Source organism: Triticum aestivum, chromosome 2A, assembly GCF_018294505.1.
Source record: "Triticum aestivum cultivar Chinese Spring chromosome 2A, IWGSC CS RefSeq v2.1, whole genome shotgun sequence".
Classification (NCBI taxonomy): domain Eukaryota; kingdom Viridiplantae; phylum Streptophyta; class Magnoliopsida; order Poales; family Poaceae; genus Triticum; species Triticum aestivum.
The window spans coordinates 443232258-443251481 of record NC_057797.1 but is presented as its reverse complement, the minus strand read 5'-3'; the positions used below and the strand labels follow the sequence as shown (position 1 = coordinate 443251481).

Genomic DNA, 19224 nt, shown 5'->3' with positions numbered 1-19224 from the left:
GCCGGCTCGAGCATCTTGTCCAGTACCGGATTGTCCAAGCCCTCGAGAAGGGGGGCCGAACACCTGATCATCATCGCCTTTGTAATCTAGTCCTGGTCAAAAGGCGGCTCTTTAGAATGATGTCATGATGAATAAAAGGACAACAGGTTCGGCATGGGATTACTTACTTGGGCAGCGGGGCGGTTGCAGCTCAGGCCCACATCCTCGGTGGTGTCCGGACACTCTATTTGAGGTCCGAAGAACGATTTGTACATCTCTTCACGCGTCATGCCGAGGAAATGTTGAATAGCACGCGGTCCTTCCGGGTTGAACTCCCACATGCGGAGGGTCGGCGTTTGCAAGGCTGGATTCGACGAACTGGCATAACTTGCATTACCATAACCAGACTGAAATCTCTCTCAAAGAGATCTTGGAGGCAGCTCTGCAGTATTGGCACGTCCTTTGTTGGACCCCAGCTCAGCCCCCTGCTGACCCATGACATCAGCTGTGGTGAAGGGCCCGAGCGAAAGGTGGGGACAGCTACCCACTTGGCACTTCGGGGAGCTGTGACGTAAAACCACTCCGGCTGCCACAATCCGGACACCTCTGGAAAGGAACTCTGTGGCCATGGAGCGTCAGCAATTTTGCTTATTAAAGCACCTCCGCACGCTGCATGCTGCCCCTCGATCATCTTCGGCTTCACATCGAAGGTCTTGAGCCATAGGCCGGAGTGAGGGGTAATGCGGAGGAAGGCCTCATATATGACAATAAATGACGAGACGTGAAGAAGGGAATCCGGGGCCAGATCATGAAAATCCAGCCCGTAATAGAACATGAGACCCCTAATAAAGGGATCCAGAGCGAGGCCTAGTCCTCGGAGGAAGTGGGAGATGAACACAACGCTCTCGTTGGGTTCGGGAGTAGGGACGACCTGCCCTCGGGCGGGCAGCCTATGCGAAATTTCAGCAGTCAGATACCTGGCCTCTCTCAACTTCTTGATGTCCTGCTCTGTGATGGAGGAAGGCATCCACCGACCTTGAAGGTTGGATCCGTACATAGTTGAAGGTCCGAAGCACCTGACCTGAGCTTTGGGTGTTAGAACTCGAGGCGGGGAAGGATTCGATTGAGCGCGGGAGGAAAAAAAGAAAAATCTTTGTCCCCTTTATAAAGAGGGTGAATATCAGGCGTCCTCCTCATGGCCGTTTGAGACTTACCTAAGATCTAGGAGTCATACCAGCAAGCACGGTTGGGTTACCCACGTTTATATTAATGAGAATCTCGTGATAAGGGGGACACGATCTCTTCTTTGACAAGACGTGTCAAGGAAACCACCTCGCTTTATGTGCGGAGCTGGTTAAGAAAAACGGTTCAAATAATGACCGGGCCGTGACGTGATATCATGCTATCAAAACATGTCAGCAGATTAGATTTGTGGAAATATTATTCTCCCTACGGTGGTATGTGGAACCTATTTTGCAGGGTCGGACACTATCCTTGTATTTCAAACTCTTCCATGGTGTATTCGGGGGGGGGGGGGGGGACCCGCCTTGCAATGCCGAACACAATACTGCGTGTCGGACTCATCGTCATTGAAGACTGGTTCAGGGGCTACTGAGGGAGTCCTGGATTAGGGGGTCTCCGGACAGCCGGACTATATCCTTTGGTCGGACTGTTGGACTATGAAGATACAAGATTGAAGACTTCGTCTCGTGTCCGGATGGGACCCTACTTGGCGTGGAAGGCAAGCTAGGCAATACGGATATGTACATCTCCTCCTTTGTAACCGACCTTGTGTAACCCTAGCCCTCTCCGGTGTCTATATAAACCAGAGGGTTTTAGTCCGTAGAACAACATACAATCATACCATAGGCTAGCTTCTAGGGTTTAGCATCTCTGATCTCGCGGTAGATCAACTCTTATAATACTCATATCATCAAGAACAATCAAGCATGACGTAGGGTATTACCTCCATCAAGAGGGCCCGAACCTGGGTAAACATCGTGTCCCCTGCCTCCTGTTGCCATCCGCCTTAGACGCACAGTTTGGGATCCCCTACCCGAGATCCGCCGGTTTTGGCACCGACACCCACCAAGTGTGTCGTCGGTGTATACCTGGCCATGGGATACCAGACTCGACCTGGCCCGATCTTGCCCATGGGCCAGGCCTGGGCCTAAGTTTTAAGCCCGAAGGACACGCCAGGCCGGGCCTGGGCCTAAGTTTTGAGTCCGAAGGACACACAGGGCCGGGCCCAGGCCTAAGTTTTGAGCCCGAAGGACACATCGGGCCGGGCCCCAGGCTTGCCATACTTGCGTTTTAGGGAAGAGGCTTGATCTGAGGCCCGGCGGACTTTTTCACTGACTGGCCGGGTTTGGGCCTGGAAACTAGGCCCGACGGCCGCCTTGGGCCAGGCTCGGGCCTAGGTTTTCTGTTTCGGGCTTTGTTAGGCCCGTCCCGAAGCTCGGCCCGAAGCCCAACCTGGCCCGACGGATGGCCAGGTATACTTCGATGTAGAAGCGGTGTAAGATTCTCGGGTAATCGAGGCTAACGAGAAGAATATAAAAAAATGTAGTGGACATGAAGTCTCCCAGTCACTTGAATACAGTACATAAGCTTACGGGATCTATGGTTTCACCAGAATACTTTAGATCGCAATTAGGAGAGATGGGCCTTGCCGAGAACACCAATAATATTACGACTCTAAAGATTATATGTGAAGTAAGAAGAATTGGAGGGAGTTTTATTGTGTTACATTAAAAAAAAGGTATCTTTTTTTGAGCATTTTGGCTCTCGGAAGCACATGCTTCTAGGTGAACAGTAATGCAAAAAACATATATTAAATGTTTTTAAAAAAACTGATCTTTTTATGCATGTTAGTGGTAGTGTCGCAAGTGTTAGGATTAAATTATTTATGTAATTGAGGTTAATCCTCGCTTGTACATACCGCACGTATGGTTACCGGTTCGGCGGCCGTCACGGCGTTTCCACACATCCCACTCTCGGGCGCGTCCCTTGCAATGCGTCTTCTCCCCTATATATAAGATGTGACTATCAATGGAATTGATGCGGTTGATTCATTCTTACTTCTGTCTCTAAACACGTTATCAGCATTTTGCCCTAACAGAGAGCGATTAGGCCACAAAGAAAAGAGAAGGCTGGCGGCGCTGGCGCACGCAGACCCCGTCGATCCCCGGCGGCCCTGGTCTAGGTCTCGGCGAGGAAGGCCCTCGGCGGCTCGGCCCCAGCGCGGAACAGGGCGACGACCGATGCGGTGCGCGACCCTGGCGGCAAGGCCTCCCGGGCTCCCGGCGCAAGGGCAACTGCCACTCAGCGAACGGCGCTGAGCAGCGATTCGTTCGGCTACCGCCTTGTTCCAACGGAGTCATCCTGTGCAACAACGGCAAGACTACCGGGTGCGGCGGCGCCGCATCGACCAACGGCGTGGCGGAGCGTTATTGTGCGATGTGGAACGGACAAGAAGTGCCTCTCCATCGGCACTGGACGCGAGGCGCACCAGGCTGCCCACGGCCACGGGAGCATGCATGGATCTGGAGTTATCATATTCAATCTGATCATCTCATGACTAACAATTGCCCGTTTAACAATTGATTGTTTCTCTTGTATGTTCATGCACTCATGCAAAAAATCGATTTGTCCGAGCGTATACACGGGAAGAAAGGAAGCACCATCGCCCGGTCGTCGTTCTCGGCATCACCGATGGTTGGAGACGCGTGCGTGACCTCGCGATGGAACGACAAGTCGGGGAGGCGCTCACTAGGTGCAAGGCGAGGAGGCGGCTGCGAACGCGGCCTCTTGACGAGGCTCTCAACGTCAATGGCCAGTGCTCGGCATGGCGACAACATGGATAGTGCACGCGTACTGCAAGACAAGCGGTTACGCGATGCGATGGCCGGACGCTGCGGCGTTTCATGAACCGATGGCAAGGCTCGGCGCGGCTGCGCAGGACGACGGTGGCGCACGCGACTGGGAGTGGCTGTGGGTTGAGAGATACAACGGCAAGGCGATGCGACACCATGGCTGGCTGCGTGGCACGGCGCACGTGGTGAGTACAAAATGTGCGGTGACGCACAAAGATGCGTCATCGGCAGAAATGGATGCCGGCAGGGCACGGCGTCGTCGGCAGCGCACCGAACAGTGTGACGGCAAGGCATAAATTGCTGGCCGCACGGTGAACAAACATCGTTGGAAAAACGGGCTGCAGCAGTGTCGCGTCGGCGGCGTGTGGCGGTATGGCAACGCCGACAACTCGCAAGCGCTGGCGCCCGATCTGTGCGGTGGCTCGATCGGGAGGATCGTATCATGGTGGCGGTTGGATAGAATCCCTAACCGCTCACATCCACAGCCGCTCGAGTGGACTAGACAGGCCCATGAATAAAAGAAAAAAAATGAAAATGCAAAAAAAGTGGCGTATGCCCACTCGTTTGGGGTATGCAGACTCGGTCCTTGACCGTTTTGTTTACCTCATTATTCTTTTCTGCTATAGCTGCTAGCTATGCAGTTTTTGTTACTATGTGTTTTTACAGTAATTTATTTGATATATTTACTGTATTATAAAGCGCATTACCATATCAACATATGAGATTAGGCGAATTTATAATCACTATATGTTGAGAATTTACCTAGGAGTAAATTAATAAGCATGATGATTTCATGCAGGATAGGTTGGACATATCCAAGAAACTGTTTTCCTGTGTTTGCCATTGATGGCTTCAATAATCAAATCTAGGCAATGAATGTCAAGATTAACTTGGCGGCCCGGAATCTCAGTTCCCACATAACCACACCCGCTCAGGGACTCCGGCTATAGTCACTATAGCAAAGTATGTTACATTGCACTTCACTGCACCATGATCTATAATAATAGGGTATCTGGTACCCTAGAGCTCTTTTGAGGAGCAATGTGATCAATATATGGTGATGATGATGCTTGAAGTGCATAGGAAATGGATGCTCGTCCGATTCCATGAATTTGAGTCAGTGACAACATACAACTCTAATGTGCACAAAATCAACCGAGAGTTGAGATTCTGCAATAGTGCGGTTTCAGATGCCAATCTCATCGATGAAATGTGTTCCACTTTTAATCCTTTTATGAGGATTTTGACTGAATTGTTTTGTCAATGGTGAAGGAAAGTGAAGACATGATGAGAAGCAGAATATGAATGGAGCACAAAAGGGCAAAAGTCATTTCTTGGAGAATGACAAGGTCAGTAGCCTCGGTCGCTACACATGTGGTTATACGACTCACAATGCAAGGAAATGTGATACTTCCATGCATTTGGTGGATTTGTACATCCATTAATTGGCTAAGGGCAAGAGGCCCATGGGAACAAGCGTGAATCTCACTTCACTTGCAATAACAATGATTTTCCAATGGTTGAAAGTTCCCAGATGTTCCTGGGAACACGGGCAACTAGGATCATACTCAGCAAAAGGAAGGTCCACTATTGAGTATCGATGACATGTTAGTGGACTTCAATTTTATTGACATATATGGAGACCGGATTCAATCTCTTTTGTCAAGCACTGTAATGATGTCTATAGACATATTACATGCTGTAAAATGAATTATGTCCATCAACATAATATGATAGCTATGTCATCAGACATGATGCTTGTGGTATGTCCTCTAACATATATAGTTTATGGTGTATGTATTATGTCCATATGAGTTCAATCATATGTTGAAGTTGGTTTCTTTCTCTTTAGAAACTTAACGAAATAATCCAATTGAGAAGGAAATGTGTTAAGTGGAAACTGGGTCTACTAACACGATATTTTGGGAGAATAAGTGTTTCCATTGCAAGCTCTTGATAAGAGTAATGGAAGTGTCATGAAAATTGTGGTCGTGATACGGTAATTGTTGGTTCTGGTCAAGCCACAGTTACACTCCCTATGGGTACTACATGGTAATCATGGGTGCATTGATGTATCTAGATTCTACTCATACCTTGTTGAGTTTTAAGGATATCCGCAATGGTTTCTATGTTGAAACACATAAAGCGAGTGAGGTTGGAAGCCTACTCATGACTCAGCAAAAGGGTTTTGAATAAAATCCTAAACTAAATGTCTTCTCTATCTTTTGGATTGTACTATACATACATTAAATTAGATACGCATTTGGCGTATAATATAATTTTTTAGAATCTTGATAAGTTCAAGATATGGCAACATTGCCTGGGTCTCCCTAGTATTGTGATGATGAGAAAATTATTGATGGTCCAATTGGACACAAATCTAACCGTGTGAATTTTCTAAATTCATTGAATTGTGTATGCACGATGTGTCCAAACCAGGAAACTGATCACAAGGCCATCTTATCTCATGAAAGAGGATGGGCCACTAGATTTCCTTGGATAGGAGATATATATGTGATCCAATTCAACTGTTATATGGGATATTCACATATTTTATAGTGTTCTTGGATGCATCAGTGAGATGGTCCAATGTGTGTCTTATTATAAAGGGACCATGCTTTTGCATAGTTGATTGCTCAGATCATTAATTTGAGAGCAAATCAATCCTAGCACGGGATAAAATCCATCAGAATGGACAATGCTACGAAATTTAGTTCGTGAGCATTTGATGATTACTGCCTATATTGAGGCATAACTGTGGAGCCTATTGGTACTTTGTGTACATACCCAGATTGGTCTTGCGGAATCACTTGTCAAGAGGATAAGTTGATAGCAAGATTGCTCCTACAGAATTGTAATCTCCCAACATCTAGTTGGGGACATTGTAGTTTTACGTACTGCATATAAAAATTCGACGAACTGCATATTATATGGTCTCCCTGTTGCAGTTAGTACGTGGAAATGAGTAAGTATTTCCCATCTGCGATAATTCGGTTGTGTGGTATACATACCGATTTCACCACCGCAGCTTACATATATGGGCCCTCATAGAAATTGGGGATCTATGTGAGGTATAATTCTCCATCAATCATAAAGTACCTGTAGTCCTAAGAAGGGGACTTGTTTATGGCCTGGTACGATGATTGTATTTTGATCAGGACATTTTTCGGCATTAGGGGGGATATGGACCACATTGAATGCCAGAAAATAGATTGAGATGTGAATAGACATCTAGTCCTGAGGTCCACGTACGAATGAGTCTAAACTGGAGGTTCAGAAGATTATCAATTTGCAAAGTATCGCAAATAATCTGCCGGTTGCATTTACTAAGTTTATAGGTGTCACAAAGTAAAATGTTCCCATAGTGAATGTGTCAGAAAGAGTGGATGTGACCCATAGGTCCACTCGGCCACCGAAGAGGGGGAGGAATCTAGACACAAGAGGACAAGGCTTCATGGAAGCGTCCAAGGGGAATGAGGAATCCTCAAACAGTAATTACAGGTCAACTTCATGTTGATATTCAACCAAGGGTTGAAAGACACCCTGAAGGATGTTGGACACATCCAAGACCCAGCACGAGTGTGCACACAAATGTTTGTGCTGGGACATCGGAAGGCCTTGACTCAATTGTTGTGGGAAATCACAAAGAGTCAAAAGGTAATGATGAAATCTCCACTCTGGATATGGATTCGGGAGAATCATATAATAAAGACTACATTATGTCGATATTTATTTATCCTCGTGAATTGCGAAAGACATTGGATTGGATCTAGAACCAAATTCCATGCATGGTTGAGTGTCTAAAACGCTTTAGTTGATCCAAAGGAAGGCAGCAATTGAGGATGCACTCGCTCTCAAGAAGAGGGGGTATTGACCTGATCAGTAATACCCACTCCTCTGAATTTGTTCCCCGGGGGAGCAAATGGTTTTTTTTCATGAGAAATGAAAACCAAGAGGTGGTGAGACATGAAGCGAGGCTTGTAGCACATGGGTTCACGCAGAGACCCTTCATCGTTTAAGATGAAACATGTTCTTCTGTTGTGAGTGGAATAACGTTCCGATATTTAATATCACTGGCAGTGAATAATGAATTTGTTTATCAAACTGATGGATGTTGTGACTGCATAGTTGTATTAGTCACTTGATTCAGATGTCTCTATGATAATTCTTGATGGAATTAAGATTCTGAATTTATTCACAACATGTATTGTGGAATCTTCAAAGGTCATTTTATGACTTGAAGTCAGCAAGGATGTGGTATAACCGACTGAGTGAGTTCCTTTGTTAGAAGGATTACTCAAACAATGATAGTTGCTCATGTATACTCATCAAGGAATCCAAAGAAGGATTTGTATAGTTTATGTGTATGTTGATGATCTGAATATCATTGGAACTACACAAGAAATACATGAGACAAGCAAATCATCTTATGACAGAGTTTAAGATGTAAGATTTGGTTGAGACCAAACTTTGGTTGAGTTTGGAACTTGAGCGTATTCCTTCAGGAATACTTATTCATCAGTCTACATGTATCCAAAAGATTGTTGAAAGTTCAACATGGATAAGTCATATCCATTAAAGAACTATGGTTTTGAGATCTCTGGATTACTAGAGATAAGGACACATTAAGGCCTAATGGCAGTGATGAAGAGATATTCGGACGTGAATTTCCGTATCACTGTGCAATAAGAGCACTGGTGTATCTAGCAAACTGCACCAGGCCTGGTATATCATTAGCAGTGACTTTATTGGCTAAATACAATGCATCACTGATTAAATGGCATTGGGTTGGTGTGAAGAATATTTTTAGATATCTTCTAGACACCATAGATCTTGGTTTGTTCTATGAAAAAAAATTAAGATATGACCATGGTTGGATATTGTGATGCTGGGTATATATTTCATCCCCATAATCCTAGATCATAGACTGGTTTTTGTCTCCTTGAATGGAGGCGTGACCTTCTCTTGGAAGTCGAGAAGACAAACTTTAGTGGCTGCATCCACTAGTCATTCTGAAATCATCGATTTGTATGAAGCATCACGTAGATGTATGTGACTTCTCAGAATGATTAACTTTGTTGAAAGTTCAGGTAGGGTTGATTGGTAGGAATCACCCACCATTATCTACGAAGATAATGTTCTTTGTATTACTAGATGCAGAAAGGTTATAAAGAGTAACATTAGAATATGTATGGCTCCAAAAGTATTCTATTCCACATGAGCTGAAGATAGGTGGAAGATAAATAACTTGCAAATGAAGTCACGCTATAATTTTGATGATTTATTCACAAAGTGTTTACCAAGTTCTTCATTCCAGAAATATGTTGTTGGAATTGATATGAGATGACTTTGTTATTTGCAAGGTTCAGGGGGAGTGTACTCCTGAACAACAACCTGTTCGGAATCTCTGGATTTTTGATATTGCACTTTTTTTCTTTATGAGTTTTTCCTATATGGTTTCTCATAGAAGATTTTTAATGAGGCAATAGTAATACAAACATTGTAATGTGCCATTTTCTTTTTATTTTTCCACTGGGTTTTTGGAAGAAGTTTTTTATGGCATATTGTATATTTCTTCTTAAATTTTCCCGCAGGGTTTTTGAAGGGGATAATTTCAGAGATGATCAGTCACAAGGATAAGCAAGGATTAGGGGGAGTGTTAGGATTAAATTATTTATGTAATTGAGGTTAATCCTCGCTTGTACATAGCGCACGTACGGTTACCAGTTCGGCGGCCGTCACGGCGTTTTCACACATCCCACTCTCGGGCGCGTCCCTTGCAATGCGTCTTCTCCCCTTGTACTCCCTCCGGTCCTTTTTACTCTGCATATTAGATTTGTTTGAAGTCAATCTCATCCAACTTTGACCAAGTTTGTATAAAAAATTATTGACATTTACATAACAACACCAACATCATTAGATTCATCTCGGAATATATTTTCATATTATATTTATTAGATATTATAGATGCTAATAATTTCTAATATAAATTTGGTCAAACTTAGCTAAGTTTGACTTTCGGCAAATCCAATGTGCAGAGTAAAAAGAACCGGAGGGAGTATATAAGATGTGACTATCAATGGAATTGATGCGGTTGATTCATTCTTACTTCTATCTCTAAACAACAAGTATGTTTGACAATTTTCATGTAAAACCGAATAGCAGTGTTTCGTCGATGAAAAAAACAAATTTGGGATAATATTTTAGCATTTGGTGTTTTTTTTACACATGCCAAAATGCTTAATCTTTTTGCCTCAAAATTTACAGGTAGCATTTGGATGTGACTAACAACAAATAAAAATGTTGCCTTGATTTTTTTTAACATTTCAAAAATTAATTTTGGGCCGGGGAGCACGTGCTCTCGGAAGCCAAATTGAATTTCCGAACCTTATTTTTTTTGTTAATACTCGTGCAGTTTTAAGTTGGAATTTCTGACAGAAACGTGGCGAACTGGTACAGTATAATCAAATGGGAGACAAATGTGCTCTACGCCCTCAAAAGGAAAAAAAAAAGTGTGTTCTACGCCCGGACTTCCATCGTTCCAATTTCCCAAGGGGGCACCGCAAACCATGAACGAAAAAAAAAATCCCAAGGGAAACGAAAGGGGGGGAAGTTTAGACAAGCGAGAGAGTAAGGAAACGAGGAGAAATCGCAGATCGCTATGGCTACCCGCGGGCCGCCTCCGTCGTCGTCGTCGTCATCCGGATCCGTGACCGTGACGATCGACCCCTCCCCTTCCTCCTCCGCCCCCGCGGCCGCTCCGCCGCCGCCGGAGACGGTGGTCCTGCGGCTGAAGCGGCGGGCGAAGAAGAAGGTGTCCTGGAAGGAGGGGACCGTCGACAACGAGTCCCTCGGCCGCAAGAGCTCCAAAAAGTGCTGCATCTTCCACAAGGAGGTGCCCTTCGACGAGGACTGCAGCGACGACGAGGCGGACGGCGGCCGCCGGAATCCGCATGGGGACGCCGGGGAGGGGACCAGCGGCGGCAAGGGCGGCTGCTCTTCCTCCTCCCACGGCCATGACCACGGCCACAGACACCACCACTGAGCTCCGGTTCGATAGGTATGATTTGGGGATCGTTGATGCTTGTTGGTCGATTTGTTGTGGTTGATTTTGAGATTAGATGTTTGGGAGTTCCCAATCTATGATCATTCTCGGAAAAATACTGTTGCAAGGTAGTATAATCAACAGACAAATTGGAGGATCAGTTATGGCATTCATTTAGCAAATCGAAACATCAAGGCTCCTCGTTATTTTGTGTCTAGACTCCAGAAGTATTTATTTGATCTCAGGCTTTGTATACCTGTAAGGATGATTGTCCATAATAGGGAGCTAAAGCACACTGCTCCGGTGTGTTCTACTCCCTCCGTTCCCAAATACTCGTATAAGTCTTTCTAGAGATTCCACCAAATGACTACATACGGAGCAAAATGAGTGAATCTACACTCTAAAATATGTCTACATACATCTGTATATTGTATTCCATTTGAAATGTCTAAAAAGACTTATATTTAGGAACGGAGGGAGTAATATAGAGTATATGTAGCTTCCATGATCATAAACCTGCAACTAGAACTGCAAACCATGCCACACAATTTGCTGATTAGGCTATGTCTGGTGTTATCCGCAGGCAACTTCTGATGGGCCTCCTTGTCTACGCTTGATGTCGTCAAGGGAAACATTGCTTCTGTGTGCCAAGAACTTTAGGTGAAAAGCTAGTTTTACCATATCCTCAAACTTGCAAGAGGATGCACCTTCTATATCAAACTGTACTGTTGCTTACATGCAAACTAATGTTATAAGATGTATAAATGAAACACCTGTTATCACTGTCGCGATTCGGTGAGTTCAAAAATTGTCAGGATGTTCTTGAATATTCTTTTTGGCACCTCATTATCCTTGTGGCTGGAATAGCGCCATGTTGTGTGTTTCTAAAGTGATGGTTGCTTGTCTTATGAGATGCTTTATTGGCCTGTCTCAGTTGTAACATGCCCTGATAATCAGGATACATGTAACGTTCGTGACTTTTCTGTTGAATGTTCCTGTCATCCAAAATCAACGTATGGTATTCTAGTAATGCTTTGAATGTGAAGTTGCTTGTCAATTTTGTCATATAAATTTTGAAGTTGAATTGAGGACTGAGTGTCGCTCGGGTGGCTAGCTGAGCAGGTGAGCTCGCTGCCCACCAGCGTTCGAGTCCTGGTAGGTCTTTTTTCTTTAAAGTTGAATTTGAAGCTGAAAACTCGACTTGTTTATTACACAGAAACAGATACTAGTATTTATGGTAAACATGGATTTATGTTTGAGTCGGTTAAAAGGACGTGCCAGATTGTTGCTTCAGCTTTTCTTGCCCTCAGCCGTTGTGGATCAGCTCCGATTCATGGTTTTGCTCTTATCTAGTATTAATATGAAGGTACTGAATTGATCAGGTAAGATAACAATTAATAAGTTCGCATTATTGTGGGTTTGAAAACACCAACCGAACTATGTTTCCTTCCATTCCCTCTGCCTTTCTTTCCCTCTTGCAAAATTTGTTTTGTACTCCCTCTGTTTTTATTTAGTTCGCATATTAGCTTTGGTCAAAGTCAAGCTTTACAAACTTTGACCAAGTTTATAAACAAAAATATTAAGATATACAATAACAAATCAACAACATTAGATTTATTATTGAATGTACTTTCACATCGTATAGATTTATTATGATAAATGTCTATTGTTTTCTACAAACTTGGTCAAACTTTACGAAGTTTGACTTCAATTAACTTTAATATGCAGAGTAAATAAAAACGGAGGAAGTAGTTTATCAGTGGTGATGTGCTAGGATGTATCCCCAGTCTTATTGAAGCTAGGTGGCGGAGAGCAATGAGAAATGAAAATAGATTGCACTGCAGCAAATGCTAGCTGGTTAACCTGTGGGATTTCTGTTTACTAGTACTAGTACTATATTTATTGACCTAGCAAAAATTTATTCTCGCTTTGCCTCCTTGGAGAACATTGTACCGCTCAGTTTCTCTTTTTCATCAGTGGAACTATAATGGAGCATATGCTCTTGTTCCAGAGCGTGAACATCAGATTCAACAAACATGAAAACGCTTGATAAAGTGTATCAGCTTACAGAAACAGGAAAACTAAATTTCCATTGGTGTCTGTTCGTGCTTTACCTCGTATTGAGGCTATATCAGACGACGCACCCAGTCTCTTAACTACCGGTTTGCCACGACCATCATAGAGGCAAGTTCAAGTTTGAACTTGGGTGGTTGCTTTGGGATGGCTTCCATGACATGGTCAAGGAGGTGTGGGAGAAACCGGTGGCCGGGCATACCCCAACTCACAAATGGAATAACAAAATGCATGCATTACGCAAATTTCTTGGTGGTTGGGCTAGGCATACGGTGGGTATACTCAAAAAAGAGAAGCTTCGTCTTTCATCTATCATTGATGAGTTAGAAGCTTTGGCAGAGGTTAGACCTCTATCTGAGCATGAAATTGAGATCAAGAGTCATTCGAATGCACAGATAGATAGGTTGCTGTGTGAAGAGAACTCAAATGGTACCAACATTCTAACTCTCAATTTATCTTGAAAGGTGATTCGAATAGTAGAAATTTCCATGGAGTCGCCAATGGCAGACACCGGAAAAAAATTATTCATTCCTTACAACAGGACGAGGGCACGATTGAGGAGCATGAGCAACTTAAATCTTATATCACTAATTATTATAAAAAAATTGTTCGGAGCCCTAGAGGAAGGAAACTTCTCGATAGATGAGTCTCGAACAGATAACATCCCGTAGGTCTCTGATAAGGAAAACGGCCTTCTAACAGCCACATACTCCGAGAAAGAAATTAGAAAGGTGGTTTTCCTAATGAAGCATAACAAAGCCCCGGGACCGGATGGTTTTTCCGCTGAGTTCTATCAGAACTTTTGGGAGTCATCAAACCGGATCTTCTACTTTTGTTTAGCCACCTACATGCTAGCCAATTAGAATTGTTTCGCTTAAACTTCGACGAGATTATTTTATTACCTAAGGTTAATGAGGCTGAAAGGATACAACAATATAGACCTATTTGCCTCCTTAATGTTAGTTTTAAAATATTCATGAAGGTTGCGACTATTAGGCTAAATTCGGTTGCTGAACACGTGATTCGTCATTCACAGACTGCATTTATGCAAGGTAGACACATCTTGATGAAGTTGTTATCCTTCATGAAACAGTCCATGGATTACATCGGAAAAAGTTGAATGGGGTGGTACTCAAAATAGACTTTAAAAAAGGTTATGACAAAGTCAAATGGCCCTTTCTTCAACAGACTCTCAGAATGAAAGGATTTTCTGCAGAGTGGCGTGCTATGATCCATAGCTTTGTTTCTGGAGGTAGTGTTGCCATTAAGGTCAATGATGATGTTGGACATTATTTTCAAACAAAGAAGGGATTGCGACAAGGTGACTCGGTATCGCCCATGCTATTCAATATAATGGCGGATATGCTAGCGGTCATAATTGAGCGTGCGAAGGTTGATGGTCAATTTGATGGGGTAGTAAATCATATAGTTGATGGTGGTCTCTCTATATTTCAATACGCTGACGATACAATTCTCTTCATGGATCTTGACCTTGAGAAAGCGAGAAATCTGAAATTAATTTTATCAGCATTCGAGCAACTCTCGGGTCTTAAGAGCAATTTTCATAAAAGTGAATTGTTTTGTTTTGACAAGCCTCAAGATTAGGCCCACCTGTACGCTGAACTGTTCGGATGCGGGTTGGGTTAGTTTCCAATCACATATTTAGGGATACTGATACATTATCGGAGACTCACAAATGCTGAATGGAAACACGTCGAGGAGAGACTGTAAAAAAGGCTTAGCAGTTGGAAAGGTAAATTGTTGTCTCTTGGTGGAAGATTGGTCCTCATAAATTTAGTACTAAATAACATGGTACTATATATGATCTCCTTCTTCCAGTTGCCGAAAGGAGTTTTACATAGATTGGACTATTTTCAATCAAGATTCTTTTGGCAAGGAGATAGCGAGAGAAAGAAATATAGACTAGCTAAATGGAGTGTGGTCTGCCGTCCCAAAGACCAAGGCTGGTTGGGCATTCATGACCTTGAGGTTAAGAATAGGGCCCTTCTTGGCAAATGGCTGTTTAAATTACTGACCGAAGATGGTGTATGGCAAACCCTTCCGAGAAGGAAATATATGGGTTCCAAGGCGGTATCCCAAGTATACTAGAAGCCCGGAGATTCTCACTTTTGGGCGGGTCTAATGGCCACGAAGAAATATTTCTTCTCTTATGAATCCTTTTCGATTAAGGACGGCTCGAAAATTAGATTCTGGGAGGACAAGTGGCTAGGGAATGCCACACTCCAGGAACAATATCCGGCTCTATACAACATTGTGCGTCACAAGGGTGATATTATCGCCACGGTAATGCAATCATTTCCACCAAATGTGGCATTCAGAAGAGATTTAATTGGACCCAGATTCCAATCGTGGTACATCCTGCTACATCGGTTGTCCACGGTGCAATTGTCACATGGGTCTGATATATTTCGATGGAACCTACATGGGAATGATCAATTCTTAGTGGAGTCTATGTATAGAGCATTAATCCAGTCTGATGTGCCAGTTGATAATAACAAGAAGATCCGGAAGATGAAGATACCTCTGAAGAATAAAATCTTTGCATGGTATCTTCGTCGCGGAGTCATTCTTACTAAAGATAACCTTATTAAGAGAAATTGGTATGGAAGTCCGCAATGTGTCTTTTGTCATCATGATGAGACAATAAAACACTTGTTCTTTCAATGCAAATTAGCTCGTCCTATATGGTCAGTCATCCAAATAGTTTCTGGCTTGTATCCTCCTTGTATTGTTGCTAATGTATTTGGCAACTGGTTACATGAGATTGATCACAGGTTTAGAACTCTTCTTAGGGTGTGAGCGCTTGCCGTTATTTGGTCGCTTTGGCTATGTAGAAATGATAAGGTTTTTAATAATAAAAGCACTTCTCTGATGCAGGTTATCTACAGATGTACCGGGACTCTGTTTATGTTCCTCTCTACAACGCGTGGAGAATCGAGACCTGTTTACGGAGGTGTGTACACGATTGGAGGATACGACGAGGGATATTTTTAGCCAACATGAGTGGCAGCATGGTCTTAGGATTGGCCCACCTCCGCGTTAGCCGTTATATAGACTCTACATATTTCTTAGTATTTCGCATTTTTATTTTTCTTTTGTGCGAGAGGATTTTATTTGTCTATGTGCATCTTAGTTGTGCAGAGGCCGGGTATAATGCTTAAACCTTTTAAAGCCCCCCTTTTCGAAAAGAAACAGGAAAACGTTGGCTAAACTGCATCATTCTTTTTCGCCATACCGGATGCTACATGATTAGTCACACAACATTTCTTCCACAAGAACATCGTTTTCCCTAAGCTCTCTCTAGAGTAGGCCTTTTTGGCGCATGGATGCGGTGTTGCACACTTGGACAGAGCGGCAACAATGTCGTTTGTCTAGATTATTATGAGTTCTTTTTCCAGACTGCTGGCACGGAACAAACGTTAACTTACTAACTATCTAATCCTTTAAGTTTGGCAAAGCAACTCTGCATGGATTCGATAATCTCCTGCGTCATACGGTCACCAGCAGCCAGCTTGTACTGCTCAAACTTCGCTTCTTCGCACTCCAGCGCTGCTTTCTTGCAGGCCCTGATACTTCCTGGATAGGAGGAGATTGATGGTCAGCTCTGAACTGCCACAGTTGGCCTACCAAAACATTCCTTTCTGTTAGGCATGGCAGTAAAATAACTAGTACATCCAAGGATATGAGGATGAGCATCAAAACTATACATGGAGTAGCATCATCAGGCCAAAGTTTGCGCAGAGACAAAACACTCAGAACCTAAGTCTGGGCTCTATACATGGAAAAACATACATCATCAGGCCAAAGCTTGTGCAGGGAATACATCAAAACCAAGTCTCGGGGTCTCGGTGAGAGAATTAGTTTCAACAAACTCAAAAAACACATGCATGCACAAAAACTAGAAAGGAGGTCATGTGATTGCTAACTGAACTTTACCTTACACTCAGAAGTACTAAGAAGCAGATTGTTAAATAGACTCATGGTGCAACAAACCAATTGTTAAAAGGAAAAGAACAAAGACATCAATTATCCACTTACCACTCACATCCAAGAGGTTGAACGATACTGGGATCTTCCCAATGCTCTTCACCATTGTGATAGCAGCCCACACTTTCTGGTGATCTTCACGCGACACTCGGATTACGCAAAGCTTCGTCACAGGATTTACATACTTCACTGCAGAAGATGACCAGAGATCAGAAGTACTTCTACAAGTCTAAACAGAACCGGAAAACACACCCCAAACACTTATGATGCAACCTAGAGGAATTAAAGATGCTTTAGAAATTATTAGCACCTTGCAATGATCCAAGAGATGCAGCTAGGCCGCATTCCCCAAAATTGAGCTGGATGCTGTCTCTGATCACTTTGGTTATGTTGAACTGGGTGAGGATGACAGGATCAGCCTCTCCTCTGCTAGCGTCGATGAAGACCTCCATCACCATGTACCTGTTCTTGAAATGAACCATTGTGTAAAACCACTTGTGCCCCTGCTTATCGTAACCTGGATTTTCATGAAGATGAACGATGATCAAAATTCAAACAACGGCACCTCTTTAAGAGAACCAATGCAGTAAGGAGCATAGCCAGGTCATTAAAAGAGTTATCTTCGCCACTATACCATCAAAAGTACACACCGCTACAGTTTTCCGTTTGGGTATTGAGGTTTCAAAAAAATTCAAAGAACCACCCTTGTTCTTCTGTTTTGCAAACCTATAATTTACATTAGGCAATACACATAAACAAAACACCACCCACGATTTCATGTGTTCAAAAAACATACCCATCTAATAGAGACTGGTAAACAAATGCAGTCAAGGCTAATGACTATTTACGATTCCAAATAAAAAAGGCATTTGATCTAATAGATAAGTCCACTCATTCCTCACTGCTAAGTCCTAACTTGCTGCTATGAATCAATGGGCTTTTATAATGGATCATGTTCCGTTCTCATAATCAGATTCTCAGACGGTGGAAACTCGACATAACACTAGCAGATTCATGGAGCCAGGATTCGAGAAAGTCCCAGGCCAAAATTCAAGTAGCTAGAAGTTAGAACTATTACAAAAAGTACTCCATGGCAAAGCATAAACAGATTAAAGGAATATGGCTCCATGAAACAAATTTGAACTTCAACACTTGATGATCCAACAAAGTAGATTAAACATGACCAAGAAAACATCTAATAGAGCAGGGACACAAAAGATACTACCAGATCAAATCATTGATTTCACTGTTTGATATGAGCTTTACATGGCCTACAGAAAGAACCTACACCTTGAATAAACAGTATTTCTATAACATGAATTGATAAGAACATATATCAATGCAAGCCCTCAGAAAGAAAATTTGACAAATCAGGGAAATCACCTAGATAGACTAGACTAGTGCTGCGATAGTTAGGGGAAAAAACGACCAGGCTAGTGCTTGATGGGGATTGGGGTTGGGTCTTGGGGAAATCACCTGTTGATGGCAAGCTCGCAGAATCGCGGGTAGCGCAGCGGAGGGCCGGGGTCGAGAGGGGCCGGCGCTCAGAGCGGCGGCGCAGCAGTATAATAGAGGCGGGGAGCACTGGAACGTACGCAGTTTAGCAGGGCCGGAGTTGAGAGGGGCCAGCGCTCGGAGCGGCGGCGCAGCAGTAGTCCTAGCAGAGGCGCTCTGGCGCAGCGCGCGGAGGCAGCCAGGTTCCGGACCCGGACCGCGCCCCCAGCCCGCAGGCCGCGCCTGTCTGCTCCCCTCTCTGGGCCGTCTATTGGTGGAGAGTCTGGGCTGAAAGTGCGTGAGAAAGGATAGGTAAAATGGGAGAGCCTAAAAAAAAGGATAGGTAAATAGGCACTGGCACCCCGGGGTCAATCTCTCTCTCACACACAAAAAGTAAACGTATATTGTCCTAAAAATAAGTAAACGTATGTTCACTGGTCGCAGATTTCAATGTACCACTCGTTCATATCTAACCTGTGCTATATGTTTGCTAATGGTGTGTTTAGTTGACGAACCAAGTGGGACGGAATGTAATGGTTCCATTCCTCTAGAATGGGCCGGTTCCGTTCCCGTGTTTGGTAGAAGCAATTAGACGGAATGGAATGTTTACGTTTTATTGTTTGGTAGGAGAGACGGAATGGAATGTATTTGGTGTATATTATCACTCGTATGCTTGTGCTTATAACAATTTGATGAACTTTGACATCTAATGACGCATACGGTCAAAATCATCAACTGAAAATTGCTAAA

General features: G+C 43.5%; 2 protein-coding genes across 6 annotated transcripts; one reads left to right on the top strand and one right to left on the bottom strand.

Moving 5' to 3' along the window:
• The first annotated feature begins 10417 nt into the window (after window positions 1-10417).
• On the top strand, window positions 10418-11728 carry LOC123185389 (protein phosphatase 1 regulatory subunit INH3). The gene is made up of 2 exons (XM_044597276.1): window positions 10418-10914; window positions 11483-11728. Exon 1 carries the CDS (start codon window positions 10516-10518, stop codon window positions 10897-10899), a length of 384 nt encoding a protein of 127 aa, XP_044453211.1. The 5' UTR covers window positions 10418-10515; the 3' UTR covers window positions 10900-10914; window positions 11483-11728.
• Window positions 11729-16195: 4467 nt separating this feature from the next.
• LOC123185387 (probable ribonuclease P/MRP protein subunit POP5) lies at window positions 16196-18767 on the bottom strand. 5 transcript variants are annotated; one of them, XM_044597275.1, is made up of 4 exons: window positions 18457-18767; window positions 17291-17497; window positions 17039-17169; window positions 16196-16569 (listed from the first exon to the last, which is right to left on the bottom strand). In XM_044597275.1, exons 2-4 carry the CDS (start codon window positions 17460-17462, stop codon window positions 16483-16485), a joined length of 390 nt encoding a protein of 129 aa, XP_044453210.1. In that variant the 5' UTR covers window positions 17463-17497; window positions 18457-18767; the 3' UTR covers window positions 16196-16482. The 5 variants fall into 5 exon arrangements, with proteins under 5 accessions (XP_044453210.1, XP_044453208.1, XP_044453207.1 ...); XM_044597273.1 differs by having other exon boundaries at window positions 17032-17169; window positions 17291-17442; window positions 18457-18761; XM_044597272.1 differs by having other exon boundaries at window positions 17032-17169; window positions 18576-18761.
• Between the last annotated feature and the right edge of the window lie 457 nt (window positions 18768-19224).